The sequence below is a fragment of the Diaphorina citri genome, unplaced genomic scaffold (assembly GCF_000475195.1).
Source record: "Diaphorina citri unplaced genomic scaffold, Diaci psyllid genome assembly version 1.1 scaffold1234, whole genome shotgun sequence".
Taxonomy (NCBI): Eukaryota; Metazoa; Arthropoda; class Insecta; order Hemiptera; family Psyllidae; genus Diaphorina; species Diaphorina citri.
Window position 1 is genome coordinate 30,829 of NW_007378663.1, and position 22,668 is coordinate 53,496.

The 22,668-nt window shown below is 37.8% G+C and overlaps 3 protein-coding genes across 6 annotated transcripts in view; 2 read left to right on the forward strand and 1 right to left on the reverse strand.

The window, feature by feature from the left end:
- The window catches only part of LOC103514858 (ATP-dependent RNA helicase abstrakt), a 27,362-nt gene continuing 4,694 nt past the window's right edge, over positions 1 to 22,668 (reverse strand). The window contains exons 2-9 of the mRNA XM_026827704.1: positions 8,311 to 8,605; positions 7,486 to 7,761; positions 6,886 to 7,145; positions 3,660 to 3,835; positions 3,077 to 3,240; positions 1,908 to 1,982; positions 1,662 to 1,776; positions 1 to 431 (exon numbers count right to left, since the gene is read on the reverse strand). Coding sequence (XP_026683505.1) covers positions 116 to 431; positions 1,662 to 1,776; positions 1,908 to 1,982; positions 3,077 to 3,240; positions 3,660 to 3,835; positions 6,886 to 7,145; positions 7,486 to 7,761; positions 8,311 to 8,509 — 1,581 coding nt within the window. The 5' untranslated portion in view covers positions 8,510 to 8,605 and the 3' untranslated portion in view covers positions 1 to 115. The remainder of the gene's footprint in view (positions 432 to 1,661; positions 1,777 to 1,907; positions 1,983 to 3,076; positions 3,241 to 3,659; positions 3,836 to 6,885; positions 7,146 to 7,485; positions 7,762 to 8,310; positions 8,606 to 22,668) is intronic.
- The window catches only part of LOC103514853 (monofunctional chorismate mutase), an 18,489-nt gene continuing 5,543 nt past the window's right edge, over positions 9,723 to 22,668 (forward strand). The window contains exon 1 of one of the 3 annotated variants that reach the window (XM_008479767.3): positions 9,723 to 10,235. In XM_008479767.3, coding sequence (XP_008477989.1) covers positions 10,092 to 10,235 — 144 coding nt within the window. In that variant the 5' untranslated portion in view covers positions 9,723 to 10,091. The remainder of the gene's footprint in view (positions 10,236 to 22,668) is intronic. The other 2 variants (XM_026827708.1, XM_008479766.3) reach the window with 2 other exon arrangements.
- LOC113469787 (ATP-dependent RNA helicase abstrakt-like) lies at positions 10,671 to 11,240 on the forward strand. 2 transcript variants are annotated; one of them, XM_026827709.1, is made up of 2 exons: positions 10,671 to 10,765; positions 10,905 to 11,240. In XM_026827709.1, the coding sequence occupies exon 2, from the start codon at positions 11,001 to 11,003 to the stop codon at positions 11,208 to 11,210; it is 210 nt and encodes a 69-aa protein (XP_026683510.1). In that variant the 5' UTR covers positions 10,671 to 10,765; positions 10,905 to 11,000; the 3' UTR covers positions 11,211 to 11,240. The 2 variants fall into 2 exon arrangements, with proteins under 2 accessions (XP_026683510.1, XP_026683511.1); XM_026827710.1 differs by having other exon boundaries at positions 10,674 to 10,733.

Sequence of the window (22,668 nt, forward strand, 5' to 3'; positions counted from 1 at the left end):
TCCTGCAGAGCCCCTTTTCAAGAAATTCGATTTCGGGACAATAAGACCTTAGTAGTTACAGTTCCCTCTATCAAACCTCTTTTGAAAAATAAGAAAAGAATATTACAATAGAGCTCTAGTAATCCGCTTGGTTGGAATTCAAATAGTCTCTTCTTCCTATGCTGGAGGCGGCTTTGGTTTGCACGGCTTCCAATTTGGGGCACGCCGTAATACGATGACCCAGACCGCCACAATAAGCACATCCCCTCTCATCTCCTCCCAAGTCGAGGAACTTCTCTGTTTCCGATTCTAATTCGGCCAGGAATGGCGGAATGCGTTGTCGGGCTTCGAGAAGCAGATGTTTGAGATCGAGCAGCACAGACTCATCGTTGGACTTGTTGATGAAGGTGGTGGCCAGGCCTGTCTTCCCACTGCGCCCCGTACGACCGATCCTGGAAATAGAACCATACGAACAATGATGACAATGCTGTTACAATTTTGGTTAGGACTAAAAGTGATGGATGTCACACTACTTACAGCTTTAAAAAAGTAAAAAAAATAAAAAAAAAAAAAAAAAATACCAGCCTGGTTAGCTTGGAAGGTGACGGGTCTACCTTGTTAGCGCTAGGCCGCGGGTTCGATTCTCGCCTGGGTCGGATGTTATCCAGAACGGATAATGTTCGTTCTCGGAACGGCTGGCTTTCTCCTATCCTGTCCTGCTCTTCGATTTCGAGACAAGACCTCCATTGTTACAGGTCCCTGTATTTGACCAAACAGTATTGCATTTAGTATACTTAGATGTTTGTTCCGCTTTAACTCGCAATTGCCCGGTCCGGTTTTGATGAAATTTGATACATGAGCTTAAAACGTTTGTTCCGCTTTAACTCGCGGTTGCCCGGTCCGGTTTTGATGAAATTTGATACATGAGCTTAAAACATCAATGCACGTCGATTTGAGGTCCCTACACTGAGCGGGGTCCGTTTTTGGTCTGAACGAGGTATACAGTTTAGAGAACCACTAGATGTTCTTGGTTCCTTAAACCTTAAAGTTCCTTAGAGACCTTTGTACAAATGGAGGAGTTGCAATTGGGAAAATATTATTAATAAAAGGTCGATTCCTACGTAAAAAGTTGTGAAAAAATCCGAATCTGAGGTCAAAACTCCGAAAAAATAACTTTAAAAGGTCGAAAATTCAATTTTTAATTGCTGTTCTAATGTAAAAGTTCAAAGAGTTGTGACGTCAGATTTCACATCAAAATGCGCAGAAACGCTTGCGCACAAAACAAATGAAGCGGGAGTCATGAATTATGACGTCATCGCCTACGGGAGCGTATGCCGTGACGTCAAACTTCACAATTTACCGGTATTTTTTAAATCGATTTATCTCGGTATCTAGGAGTCGTAGAAGAAAAGGAAAAAATCCGTTGGTCCTCATTTTTCCTGTTCTATGACTTTGAAACATCACCCAAGTAAGCGCAACTGATCTATTGGAGGCAACCCCGTTTATTAATAAAATAAAATAATTTTAAAATAGAGTCGTAGAAGAAAAGGAAAAAATCCGTTGGTCCTCATTTTTCCTGTTCTATGACTTTGAAACATCACCCAAGTAAGCGCAACTGATCTATTGGAGGCAACCCCGTTTATTAATAAAATAAAATAAACGTGAGACTACTGTAGACTTACCTGTGTACATAGTTCTCAACATCGTCCGGCATATCATAGTTGATGACATGTTTGATCTCCTCAAAGTCCAACCCCTTCGATGCGACATCTGTAGCCACCATCACATCCTTCTGACCTTTGCGGAATGACTCTACACTCCGTGTTCTCTCTTCTTGATCTTTGCCTCCGTATTGATAACATGTTTGATCTCCTCAAAGTCCAACCCCTTCGAGGCGACATCTGTAGCCACCATCACGTCCTTCTGACCTTTGCGGAATGACTCTACACTCCGTGTTCTCTCTTCTTGATCTTTGCCTCCGTGGATAGCTACAGCTTCTACACCTGCAACACAGAGACACAGCGGTAAGTATGAGAAATAAACCACCTGTGAAGAGTACAAGTTACTGGTGTTCTCCTTTCCAAGATGAATCTTCACAAAGTCACGACAGAATCAGTATGATAAAGTAAAACAAAGCAAAATTTTTTAAACGTTCTTTAGTTTGTATACGTAAAGAAGCAAGACTACCAGCCTGGTTAGATTGGAAGGTATCGCGCCAGCCCTGTAAGCGCTAGGTCGCAGGTTTGATTCTCGTCCGGTCAGTCTCGGAACAACTGACTTTTTCCTGTCCCGTCTTTTTTTTTTTTTTTTTTTTTTTTTTTTCAAAATGACTCTTTGTATACCTAAAGAAGCAAGACTACCAGCCTAGTTAGATCGGAAGGTATCGCGCCAGCCCTGTAAGCGCTAGGTCGCAGGTTCGATTCTCGTCCGGTCAGTCTCGGAACAACTGACTTTTTCCTGTCCCGTATTTTTTTTTCTTCTTCTTCTTCTTCTTCTTCTTCTTCTTCTTCTTCTTCTTCTTCTTCGATTTCCGGACGATAATACCTCTGTTGCTACAGTTCCCTCGATAGATTTATGAGAAGTCCCCTATTGAATATTTGAGGCGATGCTTATACACTATAAGATGTAGGATGTTTACTTATTTATGATCAATCAACTTTTCTTGAAACCAGCTTTGTTTTTGGAAACCAAAGAAAAAATGTCTCAAAAATTAAGATGCACCTGTCTTTATGTGTCTCCTCAAACCAAGCCACTTTGTATACGTAAAGAAGCAAGACTACCTCTACCAGCCTAGTTAGATTGGACGGTATCGCGCCAGCCCTGTAAGCGCTAGGTCGCAGGTTTGATTCTCGTCCGGTCAGTCTCGGAACGACTGACTTTTTCCTGTCACGTCTTTTTTTTTCTTCGATTTCCGTACGATAATACCTCTGTTGTTACAGTTCCAAAAAAAGCCTTTTTTCTTGTGTTATAGCAAACTTTTAAATTTAAACTTATGAAGAGCAAGCAAGGCACGACAGTAATACTCGTATTTGCATGATTTTTGAAGAAAAAAAATAAAAAAATACCTTTAGGCTCTTTAGAGTGAAAAATGGTTTACCTTTCAAGAGTAAATACTCGTGAATGGCATCCACGTCCTGTTTCTTCTCTGCAAATATCAATACAGGAGGTTCAGTCTTCTGCAGGCACTCCAGCAAGTAGACAATCTTAGCCTCTTGCTTCACGTATTCCACTTCCTGAACCACATTCATACTCGGCATTATTCTGTGATAGATTCATTCTTCAAAGCTCAACAAGAAGGTAAGTTCACTTGTTTAATTTCAAAACAATCAGTAAAAAGAAACACTAAAAAAGTATAATCTTTGTACTTACATTATACTTTGCATCTGAAGGTTGCTGAATTAAGTGCATATCAACATGGAATTTAGCAATGTGTGTGGATCGAGAAACAACATTTGTGACATGTCATTCACTTTTGTGATGGGGGACTATTATCAAAAACAAGTTTTACGATTAATGGGTTGATTGTTTTGGAGGCTTTCTGAGAGCTGGGTTCATACAACTTTTTCTGTAGGGGGATTGGTTAGACTCAGACTGTGAGGTTAGGTGAAAAGACTTTTCAATTCTATCCCAGCAGGATTGATCCAGGCATAATAAGCGTAATCATAAGATATAAAAGAAACTTACCTGCTCGTCCTACGTTGATAGTTATGGGTTTAACCAGAGCTGAGCGGGCAAAGTTTTGAATCTTCTTTGGCATAGTGGCCGAAAACAGCAGCGTCTGCCTTTGACCGCGGAAGAAGGAAAATATGGTCCGGACATCCTCTTCAATCGCATTGCAATCCCTAATCAGGGATTCCTTTTAGTGCTTTCCTAAAATTCATATGCATAGTGGATCCTAAACTCCTCCTAGTTACGCAAGCGAAATGTGTATTTCCGACTTTCTTTTACATTTTAATTTCAATACACTGACGTGCAGAAAATTTGGAACAGATTGACTTTGAAATGGCTGTACGAGTATGGGGCTCAACCACTTTTTTTTTTCTTCGCTGATAAAGGAAGTTCGAAACACGCTGATCTCAATAGAAATGCTTAAAATTTCACTAGTAATAGAAAGTAATAAACAAATAAAACATCAAAATCGATTTTTAGTATCGATTAATCGTTTATCGTTTCAAAAAGCCGGACAGCATCCGGATCTCTCGCAACTGTACGGCGAGGTGTACGGATTTTCAGGAAGCGTGATTAAAAAAATAATAATAAAATATCGGGCTAGCGCTAGCCTAATGTCTGGCGAATTCATCTTATTTTCCTGCATCTTTACAGCTATATTTTTAAAGAAGGTTTATTTTTAAGTTCGAAGGATGGCGAGGTGTACGGATTTTCAGGAAGCGTGATTAAAAAAATAATAATAAAACATCGGGCTAGCCTAATGTCTGGCGAATTCATCTTATTTTCCTGCATCTTTACAGCTATATTTTTAAAGAAGGTTTATTTTTAAGTTCGAAGGATTTTGGTCACTTTTGACTTTCTTGATACACCCTGTACGGATTTTACGGAGAGTCCGGCTGGAGGTACGGAAATCCAGTTGAATAAATTTGGACCACTGGCAACACTGTAAACATTGTTCAGCTTGCGCAAATTTGAATTTTTGATTTTGAATTTTGATTTGAGATTGAGATGAAATTTTTGGTTCTTCAAAGGCAAAAGCCATAAAATATTCAAGTTCAATAACTTCTGTTCATATATTCCGTTTGACTTTCTTGATACACCCTGTACGGATTTTACGGAGAGTCCGGCTGGAGGTATGGAAATCCAGTTGAATAAATTTGGACCACTGGCAACACTGTAAACATTGTTCATTTCATCCGGCTTGCGCTAATTTGAATTTTTGATTTTGAATTTTGAGATTGAGATGAAATTTTTGGTTCTTCAAAGACAAAAGCCATAAAATATTCAAGTTCAATAACTTCTGTTCATATATTCCGTTTGCATCCTGTAAAAAATGGCCAAACATCATCCGGATTTGATCTTCTGTCGAAAACAAGCAGGCGTAGGTAAGTTGAAGTTTTAGCATGTCTCCATTGCAAAGAGACTTGAACCACATTCACTTGCGTTAAGTAGATTGAAGTTAGTGGTATCACCGGTATTTTAGTTATTCTCTGCCACAAACCACAAAGAGTCAAGGGTAAAACTCCATCTAGATAATTTAGTGTGGCTTAAATTTGTAGTTGTCCATTGTCCCTTGGAAAAATACTTAAGTTGAGACTTGAACCACATTCACATTCACTTGGGTTAAGTATGTATAGATTGAAGTTAGTGGTATCACCGGTATTTTAGTATTTTTAGTTATTCTCTCTCTGCCACAAAGAGTCAAGGGTAAAACTCCATCTAGATAATTTAGTGTGGCTTAAATTTGTAGTTGTCCATTGTCCCTTGGAAAAATACTTATTGGGACATCTTGTTGTAAGCTGACACTGACAGACAGTCCCCTACCTAAACTTACCCTTCCCTACCTTCGGGGGTACAATTAGTGTAAACACATTGTCAACCCTCAGTATAGCTACCTGCCTAAATGATTTTGGTACTTGTGCAGAAGTCACGTCCATGGAAGAAGAAGAGAGACTTGCTCGGCTGGGCAACAATGATGTTGCTTGACTACAACAGTCTGGCTTTCAGAATCTGATGTTGGCAGGGCGTTTATCTTGTGCTGCAGCTTGGTGTAGAGAGGAATCATGGTTGATGAGGCTGGATAGTTCTTATAGGCAGTTGATTTAGATGTTGATGGAGATATGTAAGTTAGTGGAAGAGATGTAGATTAAGTATCCGTACAGAATCTTTCAGCACTTGTTGTCCAATATTGATTATATATTGCTACCAAAGGAACTGGCACAGGCAAGCAGTGGCCAGTGTTATTATAGGGTTAGGTTAAACACAAGAAGGAGTTTTCACAATTAGAGCAGTGATTAGTGTTATTATAGGGTTACGTAAAATTCAAAAAGGAGCTTTTCTTTTCTATAGATGTGACTTCTGCATAATTACCATGATGTTGCATGTTTTATTTAAAATGGTAGGATTCTTCTAATGGAGCTCTTCCACCCAACCATTTTCCATATTTCAGCCATTGGAAGACTTTGTGAGAAATGTGATGGCAAGTGTGTTATTTGTGATTCATATGTGAGGCCATGTACATTGGTTCGGATATGTGATGAATGCAACTATGGGTCATATCAAGGAAGATGTGTCATTTGTGGAGGTCCTGGTGTTTCCGATGCTTACTATTGTAAAGAATGCACTATTCAGGAGAAAGATGTAAGTACAGTAGAACCCCAATTTTATGAACTAATTGGGACCAAGGGATGTTCTATTGTCTTTCAGAAAAATACTTATTGGGACATTTTGTAAGCTGACACTGACCGACAGTCCCCTACCTAAACTTACCCTTCCCTACCTTTGGGGGTACAATTAGTGTAAACACATTGTCAACCCTCAGTATAGCTACCTGCCTAAATGGTTTTGGTACTTGTGCAGAATTCATGTCCGTGGAATATTGCTACCAAAGGAACTGGCACAAACAAGCAGTGACCAGTGTTATTATAGGGTTAGGTTAAATGCAAGAAGGAGGGATGTTCATAAAATTGGGGTTCCATATAAAAGTTCATAAAATCAGGGTTACATTAGAAAACAGAGAAAACATACTTTTCTTATTTCTAGAAAGCTAAATTTGTCATCTATTAAGTAAGTAAATAGAGGAATTTCTTACTCAGGCTGCTCTGAAAGCCTGCTACTTGGTAAATTTCTTAATAAGTATCCTTGGCAGGGAAATGCTGAAAGCATTCTTTGAGCTCTTCCCTCAGAAGGAACCTTGATTCAAATTTTTATCTGTAAAAATAAACTAATTGTTAGTACCCTTGACTTACCTGATAAAGCAGCAGGAATGCCTTGTACTTGAATGGGGGTAGGTTTCTTAATGCCCTTGGCCTCCAAAGCTCTGACTAGACTCTCAGGTAACTTCATAAGCCGAAAGCTACAGCATGCAGGAGGCACATCGTCTCCCTCGACTAGGATTCTAAGATTCCTACGGATAATATCATGGACTTGATCAGGAAGTGAAAGAATACAACGGGGAGCTCTCCAACTGGTTTTGATAGGATCATTGTACTGAATACCTGTGGCATGTGTCAGAAAATGATTTCTTTTTTTAACATCATATTTAAATGACATATTTAACTTGGGACTTTTAAACAGCTGTTTTGATGCTACAATTCCAAATAACTGAGTGGAAACAAAAGAACCACTTCATGCAGTGACTTTCAGCATTTAACAATTTATTTTCAGCCGTATGGTTGAAAGTTTTTACAGGATTTTACATACTTAGTATTCACTTTTTTACTCTAGAACCAGTTTATTGTAGAATGCAAAACAACCAAGATGTTGAAATCAGAGGTATTTTCATAATGCCTAAACACAAGACAAGGGACAAAGAGAGAGAAAAGGTCCATAACTCACCTTTAGCTAACTCAGCCACACCCATCAAAGCCTTGGTCTCGGCAACACTCCTCAAGATTTTCTCCTCCTCTTTCAGTTGCTTCTCCTTTGCACTTTCCTTCTTGGCCTCTGCCATTTTCTTGAGCTCACTGTGCTGATCGAGCAAACTGATATTGGACATTCTTCCCCATACTTTACTCTCATCGTTTTCTTCATCTGTCGAGTCTTTGTTGTTATCTTCATCATCACTGAGAACTAGTTTCTTTTTCTCCTCATGTCTCTCCTGGGCTAGTCTACCTGAAAAGGAAAATTCAAAGGTGGAAAGGAGTAAGAGTACATTCATAAGAAAGTAGCTAAGGTTGGTAGGCCTATGATTATGACCATAGGATGTTTTATTATTACTTTCTCTTTCTTAGCATTATGCATGCTTACTTCTCTTAAAAAGAGCTAGGTAATTCAACAATTTTATCTAGGGGCAGGGTCACCAGTATCCATTTTATTTTATTTACATACCAATACCAAACAATCTATCTCTAATGTCCTGTTTCACCAACTTGATAGGCAGACTAGGCAGGTACTGTACAAGGTTGGTAGGCCTATGATTATGACCATAGGATGTTTTATTATTACTTTCTTTTTCTTAGCATTATGCATGCCTACTTCTCTTAAAAAAGAGCTAGGTAATTCAACAATTTTATCTAGGGGCAGGGTCACCAGTATCCATTTTTATTTTATTTACATACCAATACCAAACAATCTATCTCTAATGTCCTGTTTCACCAACTTGATAGGCAGACTAGGCAGGTACTGTACTTAATATTTACCCAATTACAACTCAATACTTACCTAACTGTATGAGCTTCTGCTTCTTCCGTTCCTTGACACTCACATAGGGAACATAGTGTTCATCATCTGACTCATTGGATGATCCTGAGGATTTCTCTAAAGATTTTTTCCTGTATCTTTTCCTTGGGGGACTTGCTGGTTTCTGAGAAGATTCTTGTTCATTTCTTGATCTCTTGGGACTCACATTAGAACTACTCATGATTGAGTTTGTATGATTCCAGTTATAGTTTATGTTTCAAGCTTGAACAAATCAAACCTCATTTCTTCAACTGACAACTTTCTTTGTGGATGTTAGCTGAAAATTTAACAAAACTTTATAAGAACTTGCTGTCAATAAAAGGGTTGCACCCCACCACCCTGTTCCACAAAAGTATTGGATAGTAGAAGCTACAAAACTGGCTTACTGAGTGTACTTCTTGTACTTAAGTACCTACTTGATTAGAATCTCAACAAAGCTCAAACCTACATCTATGGTTCAAACACTTTTCAATTTTCATTACTTTTTCTTTCAACAACTTTCGTTTTCCGCGTTTTCGTTCTACGAATCTACGTTCAAATTTTTCAGTTTTCACTTGTTTACAAATTCAAAATTTCGCGCCGCGTGCTTCAGAAATAGACGCCATTTTCTTAAGGGGGTGCAAGCGCGCGAATTTGAAATTTCACTCGACATCCTGGAACATGGGGAGGAGGGGACTGAACACAGAGTTCATGTGAGTGCAATTTCTTATCAGGCTTTATCACTTATCAGATGGTGTATTTCCTCTATTCCCAGTGATAAAAAAAATTAATCATTTGAAGAAGAATAAGAAAACTCATTTCTGTCATTCTGTGGGTATCAGCTATCAGCCCAAACTTCAGTAGGTACGTTACTAACCCACGGATATACGTACGACATGTAGTGAGTGCAATTTCTTATCAGGCTTTATCACTTATCAGATGGTGTATTTCCTCTATTCCCAGTGATAAAAAAATTAATCATTTGAAGAAGAATAAGAACTCATTTCTGTCATTCTGTGGGTATCAGCCCAAACTTCAGTAGGTACGTTACTAACCCACGGATATACGTACGACATGTTGACTTTAATATATTGATCCATAACTTTCATCCATGTTTTCTTTCACCAGATTGGTCGACTAGAATTTTTTCCACTCTTGAAGGCCTCTTTGAAATGCATGCCCTAAATTCTAAATACAGAGTCAAAGAAAACTTGACATGTTGACTTTAATATATTGATCCATATCTTTCATCCATGTTTTCTTTCGCCAGATTGGTCGACTAGAATTTTTTCCACTCTTGAAGGCCTCTTTGAAATGCATGCCCTAAATTCTAAATACAGAGTCAAAGAAAACTTTGTCCCCGCCGGGAATTGAACCCAGGACCTCTGAACCTGTGAAACCCTCTTTGGTCGCATGCAATCAATACTCTATGAATAATGGTCATATTTACAGAGAAACTCAGTTCAGGGGATGATTTTATAAACACCCTGTATGCTACAATCTAGGTATTATTTTATTACATGTGAATGGATGGAATGACAGTTTTTTGTGTTTTCTTGCTCTCTAGTTGTTTGTTTACTGTACGTCATAGTACATCCATTTCTCCTAAAAAAAAATGTCTTAAATAATTAAAAAAAGGTTTTACCTAAATAATTCATTTTCTAAAACGGCTTGCAAAAGTTCAAGCTTAATGGGAGATACCAATCAAATCAGCTTAAACCCTAAAAAATTACATGAAATAAAATCTTAACAATGAACATTGTCCCCATTCTCTGTAATTAATAATGAACAGTGCTTTACTTTTGCTGGGAGTTACAATATGCTTGAGAACAATACATGTGTTGGGCAGAAACAGGACAGCTTTGGAGAATATAGTACACATGAGTTATCTCAGGTTGAAGTGTGCACCTAGCATACTATGGCATCAGGTATTTTTAGAATGAACCTACTTAAGGGTCGAATGCACAGTCATTCCTAAATGATTTAGGTTCCCTTTTTCCTTAAGATTTCCTATTTCCTTAAGGTATCCATTTTCCTAGCGGAAAACGAAAGTTGTTGAAAGAAAAAGTAATGAAAATGGAAAAGTGTTTGAACCATAGATGTAGGTTTGAGCTTTGTTGAGATTCTAATCAAGTAGGTACTTAAGTACAAGAAGTACACTCAGTAAGCCAGTTTTGTAGCTTCTACTATCCAATACTTTTGTGGAACAGGGTGGTGGGGTGCAACCCTTTTATTGACAGCAAGTTCTTATAAAGTTTTGTTAAATTTTCAGCTAACATCCACAAAGAAAGTTGTCAGTTGAAGAAATGAGGTTTGATTTGTTCAAGCTTGAAACATAAACTATAACTGGAATCATACAAACTCACGGAAAACGAAAGTTGTTGAAAGAAAAAGTAATGAAAATTGAAAAGTGTTTGAACCATGATGTAGGTTTGAGCTTTGTTGAGATTCCAATCAAGTAGGTACTTAAGTACGAGAAGTACACTCAGTAAGCCAGTTTTGTAGCTTCTACTATCCAATACTTTTGTGGAACAGGGTGGTGGGGTGTAACCCTTTTATTGACAGCAAGTTCTTATAAAGTTTTGTTAAATTTTCAGCTAGCATCCACAAAGAAAGTTGTCAGTTGAAGAAATGAGGTTTGATTTGTTCAAGCTTGAAACATAAACTATAACTGGAATCATACAAACTCAATCATGAGTAGTTCTAATGTGAGTCCCAAGAGATCAAGAAATGAACAAGAATCTTCTCAGAAACCAGCAAGTCCCCCAAGGAAAAGATACAGGAAAAAATCTTTAGAGAAATCCTCAGGATCATCCAATGAGTCAGATGATGAACACTATGTTCCCTATGTGAGTGTCAAGGAACGGAAGAAGCAGAAGCTCATACAGTTAGGTAAGTATTGAGTTGTAATTGGGTAAATATTAAGTACAGTACCTGCCTAGTCTGCCTATCAAGTTGGTGAAACAGGACATTAGAGATAGATTGTTTGGTATTGGTATGTAAGTAAAATAAAATGGATACTGGTGACCCTGCCCCTAGATAAAATTGTTGAATTACCTAGCTCTTTTTAAGAGAAGTAGGCATGCATAATGCTAAGAAAGAGAAAGTAATAATAAAACATCCTATGGTCATAATCATAGGCCTACCAACCTTAGCTACTTTCTTATGAACTGTTTGGTCAAATACAGGGACCTGTAACAATGGAGGTCTTGTCTCGAAATCGAAGAGCAGGACGGGATAGAAGAAAGCCAGCCGTTCCGAGAACGAACATTATCCGTTCTGGATAACATCCGACCCAGGCGAGAATCGAACCCGCGGCCTAACGCTAACAAGGTAGACCCGTCACCTTCCAAGCTAACCAGGCTGGTATTTTTTTTTTTATTTTTTATTTTTTTTACTTTTTTAAAGCTGTAAGTAGTGTGACATCCATCACTTTTAGTCCTAACCAAAATTGTAACAGCATTGTCATCATTGTTCGTATGGTTCTATTTCCAGGATCGGTCGTACGGGGCGCAGTGGGAAGACAGGCCTGGCCACCACCTTCATCAACAAGTCCAACGATGAGTCTGTGCTGCTCGATCTCAAACATCTGCTTCTCGAAGCCCGACAACGCATTCCGCCATTCCTGGCCGAATTAGAATCGGAAACAGAGAAGTTCCTCGACTTGGGAGGAGATGAGAGGGGATGTGCTTATTGTGGCGGTCTGGGTCATCGTATTACGGCGTGCCCCAAATTGGAAGCCGTGCAAACCAAAGCCGCCTCCAGCATAGGAAGAAGAGACTATTTGAATTCCAACCAAGCGGATTACTAGAGCTCTATTGTAATATTCTTTTCTCATTTTTCAAAAGAGGTTTGATAGAGGGAACTGTAACTACTAAGGTCTTATTGTCCCGAAATCGAATTTCTTGAAAAGGGGCTCTGCAGGACCCAACAAGAAAAATTCCACACTCTGATGAATATCTTTGCGAAATTTCTTCAAAATCAGACAAACCCCATTCGAGAGTTATGACGAAATAAAAAATATATACGAAAAAAGAAAAAAAGAACTTGAAGTAGAAGGCCCAATAAAAATCTATTGAGAAAATTTCCTTTGTGTTGAAAATTTCATAAAAATCGGACTTAAATCCTTCGAAACAGACTAACTAAAGGGAAAAATCGATTTGAAACTTAGAACAAATCAAAAAATCTGGTGTGAACATCACACGACTTTCCTTATCCTATTGAATGATGCTTATTTGAGTGTTCTTTTACCATAACTTTTAGAGGGAACTGTAACTACCAAGGTCTTATTGTCCCGAAATCGAATTTCTTGAAAAGGGGCTCTGCAGGACCCAACGAGAAGAATTCCACACTTTGGTGAATATCTTTGCGAAATTTCTTCAAAATCAGACGAACCCCATTCGAGAGTTATGACGAAATAAAAAATATATACGAAAAAAGAAAAAAAGAACTTGAAGCAGAAGGCCCAATAAAAATCTATTGAGAAAATTTCCTTTGTGTTGAACATGGTGGCCAAAATTTCATAAAAATCGGACTTAAATCCTTCGAAACAGACTAACTAAAGGGAAAAATCGATTTGAAACTTAGAACAAATCAAAAAATAATAATAAGTGTAATAGAAAACGAGAAAAGTATTTTTTCTTTTTAAAAAAATTATAAGTCAAGGGTACGAACAACTAGTTTATTTTTACAGATAAAAATTTGAATCAAGGTTTCCTTCTGAGGGAAGAGCTCAAAGAATGCTTGCAGCATTTCCCTGCCAAGGATACTTATTAAGAAATTTACCAAGTAGCAGGCTTTCAGAGCAGCCTGAGTAAGAAATTCCTTTATTTACTTACTCAATAGATGACAAATTTAGCTTTCTAGAAATAAGAAAAGCCCCCATGCCAATCTGAAGACTCATGTAGTCAGCTCCCATGGCAAAGTGATGTGTCACAAAGTAACTTCTGTAACCCTCTACCGACAAGGCTTTTAAACAAAACAATAAGAATTAAACTTCATTTCAAGTCGTACTGTGGATTACTCCAATAGGTTACCGCTAGTCTTGATAAAGCCCTATTTTTATACTGACTTGTTACTTACCTTCTTACCTACCAGTTAAATAAGAAAGTAACAAGTCAAATAAACATAGGGCTTTATCTAGACATGGTAACCTATAGGAATAGTTGACAGTACGACTTGAAATGAAGTTATGTTTTCTAGTTATACTGACTTGTTATGTTGTCTCATTACAGGTAGAGATATCATCGGCATAGCGTTCACAGGCAGCGGTAAAACCCTCGTGTTCGTATTACCCATCCTCATGTTTTGTCTCGAGCAAGAGACCAAGCTACCGTTTCTCCCAGGGGAGGGTCCATATGGCCTTATTATTTGTCCGTCACGTGAGTTGGCCCGTCAGACACACGATATCATTCAGTACTATTGTGCTGCCCTGCCTATCCCATTGAGAACTTGCCTGGCCATTGGAGGCGTTCCTATGAATCAGAGCTTGGATGTGATTAAGAAAGGTGAGATTAATTTTTTTCGACACAATACACATTCAATAGTAAAACACTTAATACAATAATTGGTTTCAATTTTTTTCCGAGATCACCTAAAAAGAAGATACCTCAGGGGTAAGGCCCAAATCAACCCTGTAAGGAAAATGGGTACTTGGTTTCAATTTTTTTCCGAGATCACATAAAAAGAAGATACCTCAGGGGTAAGGCCCAAATCAACCCTGTAAGGAAAATGGGTACCTCAGTATAGTTTTGTTAAAGTATGAGCATACCATTGGAAAAATTTCTTAAGCAAAAAATTCTTTATTCGCCTTAACGGTGAGTACTAAATGAATACCTATTTTGTAGGTCTGACCGGCATATGTGGTTACAAATAATTCCAAATGATGAACTGGTACTTGGATTTTTGTCTCCAATATTCAAGCATTGGAAAAATTTCTTAAGCAAAAAATTCTTTATTCGCCTTAACGGTGAGTACTGAATGAATACCTGTTTTGTAGGTCTGACCGGCATATGTGGTTACAAATAATTCCAAATGATGAACTGGTACTTGGATTTTTGTCTCCAAAGATTATTGTAACATTAATATTTCATGTTGCTTACACAAAAGGGCATAATAACATTAAGGTAGACTTCCATTCCTAGCAACTTGGTTGCAAAAGTGTTATGCAACATGAGTACCTATTCAAGCATTGGAACAATTTCTTAAGCAAAGAATTCTTTATTCGCCTTAACAGTGAGTACTGAATGAATACCTATTTTGTAGGTCTGACCGGCATATGTGGTTACAAATAATTCCAAATGATGAACTGGTACTTGGATTTTTGTCTCCAAAGATTATTGTAACATTAATATTAAATTTCATGTTGCTTACACAAAAGGGCATAATAACATTAAGGTAGACTTCCATTCCTAGCAACTTGGTTGCAAAAGTGTTATGCAACATGCTGTTTTATAAGCCATAGAGAGAAATACTGTATGTCTTCCTGGTCATCAGCAAATTGCCAAGATGACAAAGGATGCCAAATGTGAAGAAGAGAGATATTAATAAGATATAAAATCAAAATAACTCAAGGTTGAAGCATCAATGGAGGTAATATTGGATATTAACAACAATAATGTCATACACCTGATGTACTATCACTAGGAACACAAGTCTACACTTACTTTAAAAAAGATCTAGCATAATTGTAACTATAAGTAGAGAGAAATGCTGTATGTCTTCCTGGTCATCAGCAAATTGCCAAGATGACAAAGGATGCCAAATGTGAAGAAGAGAGATATCAATAAGATATAAAATCAAAATAACTCGAGGTTGAAGCATCAATGGAGGTAATATTGGATATTAACTACAATAATGTCATACAACTGATGTACTATCACTAGGAACACAAGTCTACACTTACTTTAAAAAAGATCTAGCATAATTGTAACTATAAACCACATACATAACATATATGAAAGGCACCCTTCTTAGTCTTAAAAAATACAATTTATTCTTAAAATAAACATACAGGGTGAACCAGACAATGTTTAGGGGTTTTTTTTAAGACAACACAATTAAATTCGAAGCCAAGCGAACTAAAAAAAAACTATGCATTTCACAAGTTTAATAATAATAATTCAACCGACATCCGGCGCACCCTGTAGAAAATATTCTAATATATGTTGGTAACTTAAAATTCTACTCTACGACATAAGGCAAGCAATAAATTCCAGGATGATTTTGATAACGAATAATATAAATTGATTATGTAAATAGCCATTTAACAACGCATAATATGAAGCTAAAATTGTAAACAAATGTTTAAAATGGTAACACGAATGTTTGTATCAAATTCAATTTGATTTATTCTCGCCAAAGTGTATAATACTTATAATAAAAAACAAAAACTGAAGAATGGTAACACGAATGTTTGTATCAAATTCAATTTGATTTATTCTCGCCAAAGTGTATAATACTTATAATAAAAAACAAAAACTGAAGGAGATATAGATATAGAAAATATGTATATTCAGAACAAGAAGAAGGGCAAACAAATACACAACCTTCAATTCTCTAGCAACGTCTATTGGTATAGAAAATATGTATATTCAGAACAAGAAGAAGGACAAACAAATACACAACCTTCAATTCTCTAGCAACGTCTATTGATGAAGTTTTGGTCTCACAATTTCAATCACGTCATGGGACTTCCCCCCTAATTCTATTATGTACAATATGTACAGTAGGTCCCAGAATAAGTGAGCCCTTCATGCTAACATTGAATGAATTGTTTTAAATCGGTAGACTTCTTGGAATAGGGGACTATGCCATATATGATGCAGATTTTTGAGGCCCAAAATGACAGTTATGGATCTTTCTTGTTTAAATAATGGTAGATTCGTCTTCTTTTACTGAACTTCTAATTCTATTATGTACAATATGTACAATGTACAATATGTACACACAGTAGGTCCCAGAATAAGTGAGCCCTTCATGCTAACATTGAATGGATTGTTTTAAATCGGTAGACTTCTTGGAATAGGGGACTATGCCAGATATGATGCAGATTTTTGAGGCCCAAAATGACAGTTATGGATCTTTCTTGTTTAAATAATGGTAGATTCGTCTTCTTTTACTGAACTTGGGTCTCATAATTTCAATCACGTCATGGGACTTCCCCCCTAATTCTATTATGTACAGTAGGTCCCAGAATAAGTGAGCCCTTCATGCTAACATTGAATGGATTGTTTTAAATCGGTAGACTTCTTGGAATAGGGGACTATGTTGAGGAGACACATAAAGACAGGTGCATCTTAATTTTTGAGACATTTTTTCTTTGGTTTCCAAAAACAAAGCTGGTTTCAAAAAAAGTTGATTGATCATAAAGAAGTGGACATCCTACATCTTATAGTGTATAAGCATCGCCCTCAAATATTCAATAGGGACTTCTCATTGGTTTCAATTTTTTTCCGAGATCACCTAAAAAGAAGATACCTCAGGGGTAAGGCCCAAATCAACCCTGTAAGGAAAATGGGTACCAATTCTATTTGGGTTTAAATCTTTGCCCTTTGGTCTCACAACTCTATTTTTTGGATGGCCATCCAAAGGTTGGATGGAGACCAAAACTTATATCGTATAGTGAATTACTAAAAGTAGTAACCTATGGCTTATGGTTGGGACCACAATACGAGTTTAAATTTAATTTTTAACTCTTGGATTTTTTTAATGGCATTGGTAAAATGGCCTCTGGCCCGACCATACGGCCATAACTATTAGATCAAGCTATCTTTATAATTATGTAGATTGAAACTAACAAATGAGATTGATTGATTAATCCAAGAGCTAAACTCAGCTTAAACTTTGATTGTGATTCTGGCTATTATTTATGTAATGGACTGGGTCCGTAATTCAAGTGGCATTGGTAAAATGGCCTTTGGCCCGACCATACAGCCATAACTATTAGATCAAGCTATCTTTATATGTAGATTGAAACTAACAAATGAGATTGGATTGGATTGGATTGGATTGATTAATCCAAGAGCTAAACTCAGCTTAAACTTTGATTGTGATTCTGGCTATTATTTATGTAATGGACTGGGTCCGTAATTCAACTTACTGCACATGATGGGAAGGGATGCCACTTGCAAGACTTCGGTTTCCCGGGTACCCGGATGAATGATGGTTGTACGAAACACCATACGACATCGTGTAGACCTCTTCTTATTCTTGGCTGATGAATCCTCGGGAAATCTTTGTTCCACATCCACGTTACGCTCTTTCAATATCCCAACACAGTCACACCTATAACATTATGACAAGAGGAGTAAGGATGTTGAATTGCCAGTCTAGTTTTTAGCTTGGGGGTAGCTCGTCTACCCTGTAAGCGCTAGGTATTCACAGAGCCGAAAAAACTTCGACCCAGCCGAGAATCTAACCCGGGAGCTCCGGAGTGCATGCTTTTTTGGAAGGATTTTTAATAAGATCATTTTAAAAGGGACACGACTTTGAATGTCACGAACTTTTTGAGCGGAACTGCTGGCAAAATAAGAGTATTTATTCTTAAGCGGGCAGTCTACATTAAGTATTTGAATTGAATTGATTTGAGAATATTAGGTACCTATTTAAATTGAATTGATTTGAGAATATTAAGTTTGAGAATACACATTAGGTATTTGAATTGAATTAACTTGAGAACACTTACGTAACAGACATATCCTTGCTCGGATCAAAGTCAATATCTATGATGACGGTGCCATTTGAGAATACTTATTAGTATTTGAATTGAATTAACTTGAGAACACTTACGTAACAGACATATCCTTGCTCGGATCAAAGTCAATATCTATGATGACGGTGCCATGATTATGAAAATACCTCTGATTTCAACATAAAGTGAGTACTAAGTATGTAAAATCCTGTAAAAACTTTCAACCATATGGCTGAAAATAAATTGTTAAATGCTGAAAGTCACTGCGTGGAGTGGTTCTTTTGTTTCCACTCAGTTATGTGGAATTATAGCATCAAAACAGCTGTTTAAAAGTCCCAAGTTAAATATGTCATTTAAATATGACGTTAAAAAAGAAATCATTTTCTGACACATTCCACAGGTATTCAGTACAATGATCCTATCAAAACCAGTTGGAGAGCTCCCCGCTGTATTCTTTCACTTCCCGATCAAGTCCATGATATTATCCGTAGGAATCTTAGAATCCTAGTCGAGGGAGACGATGTGCCTCCTGCATGCTGTAGCTTTCGGCTTATGAAGTTACCTGAGAGTCTAGTCAGAGCTTTGGAGGCCAAGGGCATTAAGAAACCTACCCCCATTCAAGTACAAGGCATTCCTGCTGCTTTATCAGGTAAGTCAAGGGTACTAACAACTAGTTTATTTTTACAGATAAAAATTTGAATCAAGGTTTCCTTCTGAGGGAAGAGTTCAAAGAATGCTTGCAGCATTTCCCTGCCAAGGATACTTATTAAGAAATTTACCAAGTAGCAGGCTTTCAGAGCAGCCTGAGTAAGAAATTCCTTTATTTACTTACTCAATAGATGACAAATTTAGCTTTCTAGAAATAAGAAAAGCCCCCATGCCAATCTGAAGACTCATGTAGTCAGCTCCCATGGCAAAGTGATGTGTCACAAAGTAACTTCTGTAACCCTCTACCGACAAGGCTTTTAAACAAAACAATAAGAATTAAACTTCATTTCAAGTCGTACTGTGGATTACTCCAATAGGTTACCACTAGTCTTGATAAAGCCCTATTTTTATGCTGACTTGTTACTTACTTACCATATAAATAAGAAAGTAACAAGTCAAATAAACATAGGGCTTTATCTAGACATGGTAACCTATAGGAATAGTTGACAGTACGACTTGAAATGAAGTTATGTTTTCTAGTTATACTGACTTGTTATGTGCTAGTCTTGATAAAGCCCTATTTTTATACTGACTTGTTACTTACCTTCTTACCTACCAGTTAAATAAGAAAGTAACAAGTCAAATAAACATAGGACTTTATCTAGACATGGTAACCTATAGGAATAGTTGACAGTACGACTTGAAATGAAGTTATGTTTTCTAGTTATACTGACTTGTTATGTTGTCTCATTACAGGTAGAGATATCATCGGCATAGCGTTCACAGGCAGCGGTAAAACCCTCGTGTTCGTCTTACCCATCCTCATGTTTTGTCTCGAGCAAGAGACCAAGCTACCGTTTCTCCCAGGGGAGGGTCCATATGGCCTTATTATTTGTCCGTCACGTGAGTTGGCCCGTCAGACACACGATATCATTCAGTACTATTGTGCTGCCCTGCCTATCGGTTCATTCTAAAAATACCTGATGCCATAGTATGCTAGGTGCACACTTCAACCTGAGATAACTCATGTGTACTATATTCTCCAAAGGATAACACACTTGCCATCACATTTCTCACAAAGTCTTCCAATGGCTGAAACATGGAAAATGGTTGGGTGGAAGAGCTCCATTAGAAGAATCCTACCACTTTAAATAAAACATGCAAAAACATGGTAATTATGCAGAAGTCACGTCCGTTGAAAAGAAAAGCTCCTTTTTGTATTTAACCTAACCCTATAATAACACTAATCACTGCTCTAATTGTGAAAACTCCTTCTTGCATTTATTTAATAAATAAGTGATTAAAAAAAAGAGAGAGAGGCAACTGTTTGATAGAGGCAACTGTAACTGCCAAGGAAAACGGGACCGGAGAAAGCTAGCCGTTCCGAGAACGAACCTTATTCGGTCAGGATGAAATCCGCCCCGGGCAGGAATCGAACCTGCGGCCTAGCGCTTACAAGGCAGACGCGCTAGCAACCAAGCTAACAAGGCTGGCTGCATTGATGGAAAATAACTATGGTAAATTTCAAACCATTTATAAAGCCCACCCTGAGGCTTCCGTCAAACAGCCCCAAAAGATCTTGCTTGGACTGGAGTAAACCAATAAAGAACCAAATGTATTACGTATTCTACCTCGATAAGCTCAAAAACTCGAACAAAATTTCAATTAAATATTTCAAATTGCCAGCCTTGTTAGCTTGGTTGGTAGCGGGTCTGCCTTGTCCACGGGTTCGATTCCCGCCCGGGGCGGATTTTATCCTGAAGGGATAAGGTCTTCCTTCTCTCTTCGATTTCAGAACGATAAGAACCCTAGCAGTTACAGTTCTTGAAAAAACCTCTTGAAAAATAATAATAATAAAACATTTCAAATTCAGACTTGGCTCAAAATCTGAAGCAAAATTTTCTTTAAATTTTAATCAAAAAATTCAAAATCTTGGATAGATCAGTAGGAGGGAAAGCATATGAAATCGTAGGTACTTACCAACAACTCGGGGTCTGTTGAGAACTTTCCTATGTCTTTGCAAGCCATTTATCACTCCGACTCGCATAGCTCCTGGAACAGAAGTAAGTGGAAAATGCTCTCTAGTAAAATAGTAAAACTCTAATCTAAATTTTCACAGTTTTTATGTTATGAGTCATCGGTCCAATATCCTAATATTGTTAAAGCAGTCAGTGGTCTGCAAACCTTGTCGAAAGCACTGCACAGGTTGGTAAATAAATACTATTGTCGAGTTAAATTGGTTCTTAAAAGGTCAAAATTCTGAAAAGTCAAACTTCAAAAGCACCATATTATTCAATAGTTCAACCAATATATGTACTTTCAACGTGAATCTATCAACTCCTGGTCCCATAAGTTGAACCCTACTTTGGGGTCTTGGAGACACTCATTTCAGGATATTTCTGACTAAGCACAATATGTAGTAATGCAGTTCCTTTAATTCCTCAAGAAATCAACACCAGAAATATCTCTTTAGAGTCCTTAGTCAGGAACCTATGAAAGCCGTTTAGGCATTTTCTAAGTGAAACCAATTTTAACTGCATGCTACTTGCGTACAGGTGTTCTAGGTGCGTACCAGAAATGCAGGTAGGTACATACAATTCTTACTTGCATACGGGAGACCTACTGGATGAGTAACACTGTGTACTTTTTTCTTCTTTTTCATAAATGCCCAATTCAAATCCATGATAAAGTCTAATTAAACTAAATTAACCTTTGACCCTTTGTTAATTTTGCGTCATAGGTATACAAATGACGATTAATTTCGATACAATCAGTACTATGATGTGCAAGTAGTAAACACCGGAATCTGAATCACAGACAGTCCCATACGGGTTCAGGGTGGCGATACCCCCACGAGGACATATTGAAAGGATTTTATAATAGGCCAGCGGCGACACAGCACGTTAGTTCCCAATGGATCATTGAGGTTAAGCAACATTGCACGTGGTACCTATCCGGTTGGGTGACCATCTGGACAATCGCGTGCTGCTGGATTTTCCCGGCCCCACTCAGGGTGAGGTTAATATGAAGCGGCAGGTAGTTTGTCATTCGACCAACGATGAGCCAACCCTAACGATTTTCCAAAGAACGAAAAAGAGCCAACCCAATGTTGTTAGGGCATCTAGGGAACTAGGTTTATAATGAAAACCGGTTGATCGTTTCCACGGAAAGGGTTTCCAATTGAATAGATAAGGGCGATAATCTTTTCACCTCTTCTAAATTAACCTTTGACCCTTTGTTAATTTTGCGTCATAGGTATACAAATGACGATTAATTTCGATACAATCAGTACTATGATGTGCAAGTAGTAAACACCGGAATCTGAATCATAGACAGTTCCATACGGGTTCAGGGTGGCAATACCCCCACGAGGACATATTGAAAGGATTTTATAATAGTCCAGCGGCAACACAGCACGTTAGTTCCCAATGGATCATTGAGGTTAAGCAACGCCGCACGTGGTACCTATCCGGTTGGGTGACCATCTGGACAATCGCGTGCTGCTGGCTTTTCCCGGCCCCACTCAGGGTGAGGTTAATATGAAGCGCCAGGTAGTTTGAAAGGAGGGTAAAACCCTTAGCGGTTATACAGTGACGATAAACACCCAAATAACATTTTAGGTTGGGTACTTGTTGGCCTTTCGTTATATTTTGATGGTTGACAAAATGTATGGGTTGGCACGTTGTGTTACCGTTGGCCAACAGTTCCCCAACCATGTAACCATTTCTCAACGATGAGCTAAACCTAACGAGTTCCCAAAGAACGACAAAGAGCCAACCATCGATGTTGTTAAGGCATCTAGCAAACTAGGTTTATAATGAAAACCGGTTGATCGTTTCCACGGAAAGGGTTTCCAATTGAATAGATAAGGGCGATAATCTTTTCACCTCTTAAATCTAACCCGGGACCTCCGGAGTGCATGCTTTTTTGAAAGGATTTTTAATAAGTTCATTATAAAAGGGACACGACTTTGAATGTCACGAACTTTTTGAGAGGAACTGCTGGCAAAATAAGAGTCTTTA

Bases quoted from the DNA above. Each gene is read 5' to 3' on its own strand.
- LOC113469787 (XM_026827709.1), top strand. From the start codon at position 11,001: ATGAGTAGTTCTAATGTGAGTCCCAAGAGATCAAGAAATGAACAAGAA.